A 13,975-nucleotide genomic window follows, 5' to 3' on the forward strand; every position below is an offset into this window, starting at 1 on the left:
GGACGGGTTGCCCGGGGAGGTGGTGGAGTCACCGGCCCTGGGGGTGTTCAAGGAAAGGTTGGACGTGGTGCTTAGGGACATGGTTCAGTGGGTGGCATTGGTGGTAGGGTGATGGTTGGACAAGATGGTCTTGGAGGGCTTTTCCAGCCTTAGTGATTCTATGATTCTGTGAAACCAGTCCTACCAGTTGCAGGTATAATTGTAAATAAATATGGGTATACCTGAATCAAAAGAGAGATTGAAGAGAGGACAAGTGTATATATTTTAGTGAGAGGATAGTCTTTTAGCTATACAGTGTAAGGTTAAATAAATAAATAAACATATATGATCCTGTAAGACAGTAAATTCCATAAAGTATGTGTTACAAAAGCACAGTGACTGCTCCAGCAAAGAAGGCAGGCACTTGGGTGCTGCAGGGGACAGGTGGGGAGCAAATCTGGCGGGCCCGAAACAGGGACAGGGCTCCTGTGCCCAGCTCTGTGTGTGCAAGCAGTGGGAAACAGGCCCAACCCCAAACAGGTGTTTGGTTCTGGGCTGGGCACATGTTTGTGTTCAGCCTGTGCTTTACTGTTGAGAATGTCAGTGGAAACACTGGAAGTTTCTACAGCTGTTCCCCAGGAATGTTGCAGACAGGTAGTACATCTACTTGGGGGATTTCTGGAAAACTTTACTAGTGTTCTTTCAGGGCTGCTTGTAGGAAAAGCAATTATTACAAGAAAAAAACTCTGCTTTTATACTGAGTAGCTGATGGAAGAGATGAAAGGAAGCACCAGGTCTAGGGGAAAAAAAAAAAAAGTAACTTTGAATACAAATTCAAAGAATATTTACCACTCTTTCTCCTCTGCTGATGCATTCCCACACAGATCTGCTCACAGCAAGGAGTCCTACCAGAAAACTCACCACAATGTCTCTTTATTGGCAATTAAAACTCCTGAAATTTAGATTTCATTCCTAGACGTACATTTAAAAAACAACTCACTTTCTTTGATTTGTATTTCCATTCTTTCATTACTGAGGTTTTCTAGTTACTCTCTCTGCAAATAACTGTAAAACAAGGTCGGATGCCTTCATTTATTTTGAAAACACAGATGGAAAAAATCTTACAGGAAAACAAACTTTTGGAAGAAGAGCTGCTAGGTTTTTATACACAAAGTTAATTCCCATTTATATTGTTGGAACAATCAAAACACATGGTAGCTCACACTACAGGTAGAGAACAACCAGTACCAGTAGCACTCTGGAAACATTTGCTGCAGGCAGTACTCAGTGTGCTAGTCCAGACACGGTTTCAGTAGAAGATCCTTCCATCAATATTGCAAAACTTTACCTCTGGTTTTGTTCCTTTTTTTTTTTTTTTTTTCCTTCTATTTATTTATTCATTTATGGGGGAACTGGGGAAAAAAATATTTATTTATGGGGAAAAGCTTTGGGGACCCAGGATTTGGACTTGATGATCCTTGCGGGTCCCTTCCAACTCAGATGTTCCATGATTCTTTCCATATTTCAGGCTACTCTCTGTAGTGTTCACATATCTGTTTTCACAGTACCGGGCCACACATTGAGAGCAGACTTCGCAGTATATCTGCAAAGGCTAAGATGTGACCGATGACTTCGTCATGATGGTGTATTTTAAAGCACCTCCCGTGACACCGACCCGGGCAGGTGTGGACTGCAGGGAGGAGCTGCAAACACAAAGCTTTCCACTTGTGGCACAACACTACCAGAGTGCTTTGAACTTCCAAGAAAGACCCCTCTGGTAGTGGTTATGTGAGGTAACAACTAACACGACTAAGACATCCTTTTCCAACACATTCAGAAGATTTAATATAATTTTATAAGATTTAGCGTCATTTTTATGGATATTAACATTGTGGCAGCTGGTTGATGATGAGATGCAATTAAGTATCGTGAGCTTCTTGTTCTGATGTGAATTAAATTGTAGGAATTTCTGAAAAATCTCATGGGGGAACAGAGTTGAAAGCTCGTCTGATTTCTGGCACTGAGGGGCAGAGCACACCGTTTCACACGATTTAATCAAAAGCTGCCGCCCCCAGCCTGCTCAGAATGTCACGTTTGTCCGTTACGGGATGTTTCTTCTGTTAGGAAAACCAGAAAGCGTAACTCGGCAGCAGCGCCTAAAAGGGCGGCCGGGAGCAGCCCAGCGCCCCCCCGGCGGGCACCACACGCCGCGCTCCCGCCGGCGGCGGGCGGGCAAATGGCGGCCCCGCCCCCCCCGCCCCGCCCCGCCCCGCGCCGCCGGCGGGTTCTGGCCCTCTCCGCGCACCGTAGCGCCAACGCCGCCCTGTCCCCTGCCGGCTGCCGTCGGGCGCGGCGCTTCCGGTGCGGCGCGGAGGGAAGATGGTGAGGGGGGGACGGGGACGGGAGCGGGGACGGGAACGGGCGGCGGGGCTGGGGCGGGGGCGGGCGGTGGGGGGGGGCCGGGCCCGGCCCTCGGCGCCCCTCAGCGCCCCTCAGCGCCCTGGCGGGACCCCGGAGCCCTCAGGAGCCCCAGGGCGCGTTTTGCCGAGTCACGGCGCTGTGAGCGGGGCTGCGCCGAGGGGCCGGCCCGGCGCGGTGCTGTGAGGGTCAGGGCCGCCCGTAGCGGCGGCGTGCCGCGCCGCCTGGAGCCCTCCGTCCGCCTCTGGCAGGCGGCTGGGGCTTTGTTCGGGTAGGGGGGTCTGAGCCGGCCTTCTGCTTACGCGGAGCTGCGCTTAGGCTTCAGGATCGCTGCGTTTCCACGTTTATATGGCCCTCGTGATTTTCTGTTTTATCTTATTTTATTCAGGGTCAAAGTCAAAGTGGTGGACACGGTCCTGGTGGTGGCAAGAAGGATGACAAGGTAACTAAACCCAAACAAGCGCCTTTTCTTACAGCTGTGCTACTGCAGAGGCTGGCTGCAGCGGGTTGTAAGTCACTTTTTTTCTTCTCTGCTCCCAGAGCTACGTTATTTCCTCTGGATGCGCACAGGAGAAAATAGGTTGCCGTTCAAAAATACAAAAGGGGACTTTGGTGCAAAGGAAAACTGAAAATATTTGGCAGTAGAAATTTACTTATAAAAGTAAAAAATAAAAATAAAAGCCCTGGAAGTCTGCCTGGGTTAGGAAAGCCTTTAAGGTGGCAGTTAAGTAACTGGTTTTGACTTGAAAATGGCACTGTACGGGTATTTGCGTGAGGTCTTTACATAACGTTGTGGAACCTTAGAGGTCAGTTTCCTTAGGAAATGGAAGCATAATACTGTATATTGCGAGCTATATATAAGCTGGCAAACTGAAGTCATGTTATGTGTAGATTAAAAACAACAGAAGTGTTCAGCTTCAGTGTTTTCTTCATCCTCTCGTGTACGAGTGGTTTGTGGTTTAGTTCAGGTTTCAGCCTTCTGTGTTCTGTATTCACTGAAAATGGAAGAAATCTAAAATAAGCAGGAGAAGAAATTTTAAAATCTTCTTGAAAATAAGGTTAATACTTCTTTTGGGCTTGTCTCTCTATATCATAAAGGAAACAATTTTGTTACGTAGTCGTTCAGGTGAAGTTGAGCTCTCAGTCTGTGTACCTAACCTCTGTGTGTGTTTTTTCATTGCTTTTATTCTGATATTTTTTTTTTCCCATGAAATTCCTTTTATGGATAAGGACAAGAAGAAGAAATATGAACCTCCAGTTCCAACCAGAGTGGGGAAAAAGAAGAAGAAAACAAAGGGACCAGATGCTGCCAGCAAACTCCCTCTAGGTGAGCATTCTGCCTGCCCCAGCAGTCCTGTCCCCGAGATGTGGCCGGATGTACAGCCCGAGACATAAATGATTAAACCACAAGGCCAAATGCAGTTTCATTTCGTATAAACTTAAAAATACAAAATAAGATTGTTGTTATGCAAGATGCATCCCATGGATTCCCATTTAAGAGACAGACATTGAAATTAGGAGAAAAGTAGGGGAAATAGCATTTAAAAGATTTTTTGACCAAAACTTAGTGGGGCAAGATTTACACAGTGATGTTACTTAGTGATTGCTGCTTGTATAGAAAGTATTGTCAGAAAATAAAGCAGAAATTCTGGTAATGAATTAACAGTTGGTACCATGTCAGTCTTGACCTAAAATATTATGATTGTACTTGTGATTACAGTGACTCCTCACACACAGTGCAGACTCAAACTATTGAAATTAGAGAGGATTAAAGATTACCTGTTAATGGAGGAAGAATTTATCAGAAATCAAGAACAAATGAAACCTTTGGAAGAGAAACAAGAGGTGAGTTTTGAGTGAACTGTTAATGTTAAAATGAGTGCTCTAATGTAAGCTACTTAATACAGAAGCAATGGAAAGAAAGTGTCGTGAATGTGTAAGTCATTCTAAATGTTAGGTGTATTAAAATTTTTCATTATATCTCAATTACTGTTTGGAAAGTAGGGTATTTTTCTAGTGGTTTAATGCGTTTAGTCCAAGCATAGGTTATTACAGATAAGTCAGTAGTTGGTTTTGGTTTTGTTCGTTTTTTTTTTTTTTTTTTTTTTTTTGCTTCTTAGTGGTCTGTGAAAGTGCGGGTCCCATATGAGAAAGAAAGAATATTTTAGCTAGGCATATCCATATGCTAGTGTCCGTAGAACTAAAATAATAGTGAGTTATGTTACTGGCCTGTGCTTTTATGCCTTTTGGAGCAGTGAAACAATAGCAAAAAATGTTTGTCATTTGGCTTGTAAAGTGAACTGAGAAATACAATGAATCTCCCAAATGTGCTGTCAGCTTTTAGCTGTGCTGTAGTTAAGATGAAGGTAACACTCAAAATTCTGGCCCAACCCATTAATAGTAATGTTTTTGTCTGTGTTCTTAAGTTGTTTCTTGAATTCTCCTTGACAACAGGAGGAAAGATCAAAGGTGGATGATCTGAGGGGAACACCGATGTCTGTGGGTACCTTGGAGGAGATCATTGATGATAACCACGCTATTGTGTCCACCTCAGTGGGATCAGAACACTACGTCAGCATTCTGTCGTTTGTGGACAAGGATTTGCTGGAGCCCGGCTGCTCTGTTTTGCTAAATCATAAGGTGAGTTATGCGAGCTGCTAAAAGAAGCACACGCTCTTCTGCTGTTCTAACTGGCCTCTGTTCTGAGAATCTCAGGGTCGCAGGGTCTGAGGCTAGTGCCATTTATTCACACACCTAAATGTATGGGTGTTGGGTTTCGGTTTGATCTTGTATCAATGCTGCTTGCTTTCTTTAACAACTCTTAATGCTTGCATTAGGTTCATGCTGTGATAGGAGTCCTGATGGATGACACAGATCCCCTAGTTACTGTGATGAAAGTTGAGAAAGCTCCTCAAGAAACGTATGCTGACATTGGTGGCCTTGACAACCAGATTCAGGAAATCAAGGTATTCTGATGGGCTAATTTGTGCTGTTAAGTAAACTATAAACATAGCTGTTAGGCCAGGAGCCTGAAGGAGTAACAGCAGAAGCAACTGCTGTTCGTGTGGTGGTGGTTTGTATCTTGCAAGTGCATTTCTTGGTTCAGTTTCACTACAGGCAACACGTGGACCTAAACAAACCTTTTAAGTTTGTAGTATACCCATTCACAGACCGTATGCACAGAAACATTCCACAGTTGCTGTGGAATGTATAAAGCACTGAGCTCATAATCTGTGTGATAATTTATTGGTTTGCAGTGCGTATAAGTTGTAAAGTTATTGATTATTGAAAGATAAGGGGGTGCCTTCTGAAAAGTGCAGATGACATGTAATTGAAGGATTTGAAGGGTGGGGTTTTTTGTTTGTTCGCTTGTGGGGTTTGGTGTATTGTTTGTTTGTTTTCCTACCGTCAGAGCTTAGAGCGAACCCTGTGAAAACTCATAGAATCATAGAACGGTTTGGATTGGAAGGGTCCTTAAGGACCATCTGGTTCCAACCCCCCTGCCGTGGGCAGGGACACCTCCCACCAGAGCAGGCTGCCCAAAGCCCCGTCCAGCCTGGCCTTGAGCACCTCCAAGGATGGGGCATCCACAGCTTCTCTGGGCAGCCTGTGCCAGTGCCTCACCACCCTCTGAGTAAAGAATTTCCTCCTTACATCTAATCTAAGCGTGCCCTCTTTTAGTTTAAAGCCGTTACCCCTTGTCCTGTCACTGAACTCCCTGGAAAAAAAGTCCCTCCCCAGCTTTCCTGTACGGCCCCTTCAGGTACTGGAAGGCTGCTCTAAGGTCTTCCCAGAGCCTTCTCTTCTCCAGGCTGAACAACCCCAACTCTCAGCCTCTCTTCACAGGAGAGGTGCTCCAGCCCTCTGGCATCCTTGTGTCCCTCCTCTGGGCTCACTCCAACAGGTCCGTGCCCTTTGTGTGCTGGGGGCCCCAGAGCTGAGCGCAGGGCTCCTGGTGGGGTCTCACAAGAGCAAGTAGAGGGGCAGAATCACCTCCCTCGACCTGCTGACCACACTGCTTTGATGCAGCAGGGTACGGTTGGCTTTCTGGGCTGCAAGTGCACATTGCTGGCTTGTGTTGCGCTTCTCATCAACCAACACCCTCAGTCAAACAGCCAACTCAACTCTTTTGCTTTGGATACACATCCAAAATCATAAATGCACTTAAAACATTCATCCGTAGCGTCTGGTAGCTCATAGTGGAAAGCATCCTTAAAGGAAAGCCTCCCCCCGAAGTATTGTATGAGCGTTTGGGAGCCAGGATCTGAGTTCTAAATTCAGCCTGTTGTGTTTAGATTGAAGGAGGGGGGGACTCTCACTGCTTCAGCTTGACATGTGGAAGAGAAGCAATAGGAAGACCTGTTTGGGTAGAATAGTTGCCTGCCTTAGAATTGCAGGCAACCGAGATGCATGTTTTTTCAAGGTCTGCCTTGCAATTACTTGCGTTCTTTTTGCCTTTTATTAATGCAGTCCTGAAGAACCCCAGAGATCTTCTGTGGAGAGTGCTCACTGTTTATAAAAACACGTTTGTTTTTGTCATGATGCAGGAGTCTGTGGAGCTTCCCCTCACCCATCCTGAGTATTACGAAGAGATGGGGATAAAGCCGCCCAAAGGAGTCATTCTGTATGGCCCACCTGGCACAGGTATCTTAGAGTTCTGTACCAAGCTAGCACAAGAAAAATAAATTTTACTTGGGTAGCGTTAAACCACTGCCACGTCTGTCACAAATTTGATATGACTCTTTTATTTTGCCTGCAGACTAATTACAGTATTTCTTTGCAATTAGGTAAAACTTTACTGGCCAAAGCAGTAGCAAACCAAACTTCAGCGACCTTCCTGCGAGTTGTTGGTTCAGAACTTATACAGAAGTACTTGGGTGATGGTCCAAAGCTCGTGCGAGAACTGTTCCGTGTGGCTGAAGAGCATGCTCCGTCCATTGTCTTCATTGATGAAATCGATGCCATTGGTACAAAGAGGTACGGTGTTGTAGCTTCCACTTCGCACAGAGGTATTGCCAAGGACAATAAAAGGCTTACCGGAAAGTCATCTTTTGCAACTATGTTGATACCCTGTTTCTTAGCTCTGCTACCATTTCTGTAATATTCTTGATTTAAGCAATTTTCTGCAGGTAAGAAGTCAACTATTCAGACTAACATAAATACCACAACGTTTTTGTGTTAAACAGGTGTGACCAGAGATTTAACCTCTTTTCTCTTGCTACCTGGTTCCATGACACAGCGTCTTGCACTGGAAGAGGCACTGTGCAAGTGTCTTATGGCATGCTTTCAGTGCAAGTGCAAACACAGGAACTGGCTTTAGTGATTCAAGAGTAAAGCAGTGTATTTAACACCGAGTACATCGATGTGTTGTGTGCCTTTCTAAATAGGTAGCTGAACAGTTACAACTAAGTTTTTAGAACGTTCTGTGGGAAGCTACAGAGTGTAATGTCACGGATGTGGAATTTGATCAGCATTGCTTATGTCAAGCTAAGCTGTTGTTCAGCCTGTAGCCAAGCTGTATTTGAAAACTCCGTAGGCTGCTTGGAGCTGTCCGATCAGATAGGCTTTAAAGCAGTTATATGTTCTCCTTTAAATAAAACAAAATGATGCTCATATATCTTACTACGCAGCTGCCAGCCTGAATCTCTAGTATAAAGGAGCTTCTGCCCCCCGTATTTCAGCATTATGTAGAACAGATGGGGCTGATGGGGAAGTGTGTAACACTCAGAAGTCTTCATAACCGCTACGTTGCTTCAGACTGTTCCTAAACATGGATGAGGCTTTTTGTATGGAGTACCTAGTCTGGTATTTGCAAAGTGAAGTGACTAAAGCACAGAACTCTATCCCCTGGTACCTGTGTTTTAGGAAGGGCAGAGTAAAACCAGGAGCCACATTAGTAAGGCTGAAAAGCATACAGTTGTGCCTGTGTGCATAAGGGAAAAAACAACTGTCCGGCTTTATTTTCTTCCAAGTTGGATGCGTGTCCTTTTAAGAACTAGTTTTGTGGTTTTTTTTTTTTACATTTTTGTTCATGTGTTAAGGAGAGATGAGATTTCCAACTATATTACAGACATTGGAAAAGAACAGACTTCCTTCATGTAATTGCTGTTATTTTGCACAGCTACAAGAATAGTTCAGTGCCTCTGTACTTACCTAGATGTCACAATTAGATTGTGAAAACCTGCTTTTTGCTTTCTATAGGCGAATGTTTAAAATTCTGTTGTAACACGGGCATTTTAAAAAGACTGTGTTTTTTTATTTGTGGCAGTTAACGTGAAGTATGTTCTTAAATTTGCATAGTGCTTTTTCTGACTATTTTGTTGTCTTAAAGGTATGACTCAAATTCAGGCGGTGAGAGAGAGATCCAGCGCACAATGCTGGAGCTGCTGAACCAGCTGGATGGGTTTGACTCTCGAGGGGACGTTAAAGTTATCATGGCCACAAACAGAATAGAAACGCTGGATCCAGCTCTAATTAGGCCAGGTAAGAGACTTCCCAGCGTGTATGCTTAAGGCACTTCCCCCTGTGGAAGGACTTGTCACACAGCTTATTAAACACATGGGCTGGTCAGAAGAATGCATGTCAGTGGTTTGTCTCTATTCACCATCTCATCTATGCTGGTGTGTCTGTTAAAAATCAGAACCCATTCACGAGTTTCTAAATGGAAGAAAAACCTGGGCAGGAGAAGAAATGTGCTAACTCCTCTTATACGTATAAATAATTAAAACATTCTTCCTTTGTATTTTGGGAAGTGATTGTTAACATGGGTACGTAGTGGAGCAGCAGCATTTTGTTAACACCTTCAGCAGCTGGGGAAAGTAGGGCGTTCCCATTTGAATTCAATAGGCGAGACCTTATGTTGAACAGTGGGTGGATTTTGATGCAGTGATACCGGTCTGCTTCTTTAGTGATCTGTTATTTCGGGGATGAGTGAGGAAGAAATAGTATCTTATTTTTATATGTGTGTTACACGTTGAGCCAAGAGCTTGAACAGACACAAATACTATTTTTAAATGGCCAGTAAAACTGTACCAAAACCTGCATAAATACAGGTGGTGTCTTTTAAACGAGAAGTTTGAAAGCAACAGAGAGATCAAGGGAATAAGCTTCCTGGTAGAGTCCTCGAGTAAATCTTAAGTATTGAAGGAATTGTAAAGATATTTTTCTTAAGTAACGCAGGTAAAATAGAGAGCAAAATAATTCTAGATGAATGCATCTGAGTGGTCAACAGACTGTATGGAACCAAGGAGTTTAGAGAGAACTTTCACCATATGAAGTTGCTGAGGTGTGATTTTTCAATAAGATGGTTTTGGCTCCATCTTAGGCTTACCCCTCCAACTCAACAGCAGGTGTTGTTTGAGAACTGAGCAGAAAATACTGTGCTGATGTTAAAAGCCAAGTTAGGGTGCTCTGAAATTAAATGGAAAGAAACCTCCTATGCCTATTATGTATTTAAATTACCAGTGCTTGAGCAACTGTGGCACGAGCTTGGTAAACTGTTACCAGTCTGTGTTTTACTCTGGAATACTGTATGTGGTACCATCAACCCCTTGAAGTAATACTGTAAAACTAGAGGATAATGAGCGTGATCTGGAGATGGAAAATATCTTTAAAAGGAATGCTTATTAAGTAAGTTGGAACCATAGGAGCTGGAACAGCTTTCTGGCAGTAGGGATTTCAGGAAATAACTGGTAGGAACTTCCAGCAGAACTTATGCAAAGCCTTCTTTCTTCATATAGGTTTTACAGTACTACATAACACTTCTAACCTTTTTTTTTGAGAAGTTAATTATATAGGAAGGGTTCATCTTGCCACAGTAACTTCTTTTTGTGTGTACGTGGCAGAGTTAAATGAAGCTAAATTACATTTAGCGTCAGAGTTAAATGTAATCTCAGAGTAAAATGAAGTGTGTTACTAGAGTATAAGTACTGGATTAACACTTCTCTGTGGTATGATGAATTACTCTTATATTTACACGACTCAAGGAAGCTAGGGTTTTTGATGCCTCCCAGATAAGATGCCTTTTACTTGCAGTCACACAGGCTTTTACAAAGCAGCAGTGCATCTCTTTTCAGCTCCACCTTTGTGTTCATTACAAACAGAACTGTCTGATCTCACTTTCTGCTCTAAGACATGATTGATTCTGGCATGAAGATAGTTACCATCAGTATAAATTTGAAATGTTCTTCCTGCTCTTTTTCCACTAGATGCACACAAAAAAACAATCAAATAACTAAGCATGAACTTTTCTTTTGTGCAGGACGTATTGACAGGAAAATAGAGTTCCCTCTACCTGATGAGAAGACCAAGAAACGAATCTTTCAGATTCACACAAGCAGGATGACGCTGGCAGACGATGTGACGTTGGATGAGCTGATTATGGCAAAAGATGATCTCAGTGGTGCAGATATTAAGGTGTGTACACTACCACTGTTCATAGTTCAAAACCTAAGTCCCAAGTTTAACTGTATCCAAAACTTCATAAATTAGAAAAGGAATATGGAATCATGCAGAAGCATCCAAGATATTGTTAATCATGCAAAACAGTCCAGGATAAGAAGCATACTATGGCTGAAGTAAACAAAGGTCTTGCTAGAGTTACCACATGGCATTAACTTTCCTTTGTCACCCCACTGCAGAAGTGTAACAGTATACAGTTAGGAGCTGGATGCCTTTGTTCTGTGGGGAGGAGGGAAATGGGAATTATTGTGAAGCTGCATTTCTTTTGTCATGCAACCACTAATTTATGGAAAGACATCTGGCTTTATCCAGATGGTGTTACATGCTTCAGTGCTACTAAACAGTAGCGAAAACTGAATTTTAATTTTGCTAACAATCTTCACCACTACAGCCTGAGCAGAATGTTCGTATAGCTCTAGCTATCTTCTGAGGTGTTGTTTGAAGTAGCTGCAGAATCAGTAACTTACTTTTGCTTTCTCTGCTGTAGGCAATTTGTACAGAAGCTGGGTTGATGGCATTGAGGGAACGGCGAATGAAAGTAACAAATGAAGACTTCAAAAAATCAAAAGAGAATGTTCTCTATAAGAAGCAAGAGGGAACCCCAGAGGGACTGTATCTTTAAGTTATCTCTGCATGTTCAGGAACTTTTGGGAACTCTTTCCTGGTTGAGATGACTGTTGTGTGTAAAACCAGAGAGTCTAGCTAATTCTCGTTCCTGAAGAGGTTAAGTTCTGGTGGATCATGGTTTTCAGTCAGTGTAACACTTTGTTTCCCAATAAAACATTTATTTGAACTGAACTGCTTTGGTGATAATTAAGAGTTACTTACACTGTTGTTGCTTTAGTCAGACTTGTTTCCAACAAGAAGTGCTGGCACACCCCATGCATAGTGAAGAGCACATCAGTAGGTTCCCCACTGCTCGGTCCTTGTTAGGCAGGGTCATCTTACACAAGTACTGCAACTTGCCTCTATTCTTAGAGCTAGAGTACCTTTTTTTTCCCCTGGGGCAGTGGGGGGCAGGTCATGCCTGCCTAACTAGTACAAAAGTCACCTCCAAGTACCTCACTTTCCTAAGTAATATATACGTAAAAATTAATGAAAAAATTAAACTCTTAAAGTGTATTGTATGTTATGGAAAAGTACCCTGTATCTAGCATTTGTGCTTCCAAGAAGCAAGACAGATTACTCAGTGATATTAGTGTAAAGACCTAAATATGTTTGGTTAAAAGCACTTGTAACATTAACAAAGGGCAGTTCTAACTCATTCATTTCTAAACACTATATGCTTGATTTTAAAAGTTGTTTATATATATATATATACACATAATACATATAAATAAAGGCTGTTAGTTTGGTATACAGAATGCAATTAAGTAGTGCAGTCTTTGCTGTGGAAACTTTCTGTGGGAAGAAAATCTGGACAGTAACAGAAATTTGGAAGTCACACACATAGCAATCCCTTTGATAACTGCCAGTGCTATTAACAACAATGGCAGCAGCAAGGCCAAGAGATGTTTTTCCATGTTAAAATTGTGGTTCATTGTTAAAAACAAATCCTACATATGAAGGGAATGTTTATCTGGATGACAGGAACCCTGAAATAGTGCTGGTTTTCATCTGGAGAAAGGGAAAAAAACAGCAACGTTTATTACCCATTCCTGTAAATCTTATGAGATCTGTCTCCCTAGAAAAGTCACCAAGCCAGCACTTTTTTAGGCCAGCACTTTCTAATCATGACAGTGGGCCTCATCTCTACTTGATGGGCTCAAGAGCTTTAGAACATGCAGTAAACAAGGCGTTCTTTTTTTATCTGGGACACAGCTGGTAAGGCAGGCAAGAAGCAACAACCACAGAGAGGCTGGTGGAACTGACAAGGAAAGCTGCAAGGTATTAAACAAGATCAAGAACTGTGTTCTAGTATATTGACTACCACAACATTAACTGAAGAAGAAACATATTTGACAAATGTTTAGCTTTTACAGCAGAATTTAACTTCTGCCACTTTTTCCAACATTTCTAAAATCAAATCAAAAAAAATGAAGACAAAAGCAACAGAGCCAGCATATTCACCACAGAGACAAAAAAATCTCACAGGGTCTGAATTAAAAGGCAAGACTTACTCCAGGAGCACCACTAGGTGAGCAGCCCCTGACCACCCCAAGTGAAGGAAGCAGCTGGAGTGATGCACCAGGAAAAGCTGTGCAAGAGAGGAAGGGCCCCAGAGGAGGGATCACATGGAATACAAAGGTGATCAAAGAAGAGACACACACACAGGAGCAGAAACATGCTGCCCCTCATCCCTACCTCCATGTCCCTTCCAGGTCTTTAGAGGAAACGGCATTCTGCTTTGACAGGAGAGCAAAAGCAAATTAAAAAAAAATCACTTTTTGATGTCACCATTCAATACACAAAGTAACTCCTACCTCCAATTCAGAAGGTCTCTCATATTGGAAAGAAGCATGGATTTTAAAGATAATTCATCTTTGGAAAAAAAAAAGTTATTTTATAGAAAAAACAGCATCACCTACAATCAGCAGGATATTATAAGGCTCTTAGAATATGCTCTATTACCATTTTAAAATTTTGCATATTCCCTGTAACATTTACAATACTTTAACAAAGATGAATAAATGAAGTGCAGCCTAAACTAACATGTCTATCTTGTGCTATGCTGCTATTAGGCAAAAATGAGCTAGTGGCTGGAGAAAGTCACACAACCTCACTTTTCCATGTAATCACATCTCACCAGCTGGATGACCCACAACTGTTCTAGTGCTGTTAGTGACAGCTGCTTGTATTCTTCTAAAACCAAAACAGAACAAAAATCTCTGAAACAGTTTCAGGTACTCAGTAGCTCTATTTCAGATGAGGATCTAGTTTTTGAGTTCTTCAGTGTCTCAAGTAGGAACACTAAATACAGTCTTTTACATATTTCAGTATCTTCTGTCTTACAAAATAAATATACAACAATTATATTGCTAAATTGTTACCATATTTCATGTTATTTCTCTAGAAGCTGGCCTAGAGATTCTTGGAATTGAAGCTACTAATGAGAGAGTCATGCTTTGACTATTCTGCCTTCTTTGGTGAGGATTAAATACAGAACAGATCTCTACTT

The 13,975-nt window shown here is 42.4% G+C and overlaps 1 protein-coding gene across 1 annotated transcript; it reads left to right on the forward strand.

Annotated features, from left to right (window-relative positions):
• The first annotated feature begins 2,260 nt into the window (after positions 1-2,260).
• Positions 2,261-11,655, forward strand: PSMC1 (proteasome 26S subunit, ATPase 1). The gene is made up of 11 exons (XM_083837993.1): positions 2,261-2,361; positions 2,786-2,839; positions 3,628-3,724; positions 4,118-4,242; positions 4,852-5,037; positions 5,235-5,363; positions 6,945-7,041; positions 7,185-7,374; positions 8,729-8,880; positions 10,658-10,812; positions 11,345-11,655. The coding sequence occupies exons 1-11, from the start codon at positions 2,359-2,361 to the stop codon at positions 11,477-11,479; spliced, it is 1,323 nt and encodes a 440-aa protein (XP_083694119.1). The 5' UTR covers positions 2,261-2,358; the 3' UTR covers positions 11,480-11,655.
• Positions 11,656-13,975: the final 2,320 nt, after the last annotated feature.

Source organism: Anser anser (assembly GCF_964211835.1).
Source record: "Anser anser genome assembly, chromosome: 5".
Taxonomy (NCBI): Eukaryota; Metazoa; Chordata; class Aves; order Anseriformes; family Anatidae; genus Anser; species Anser anser.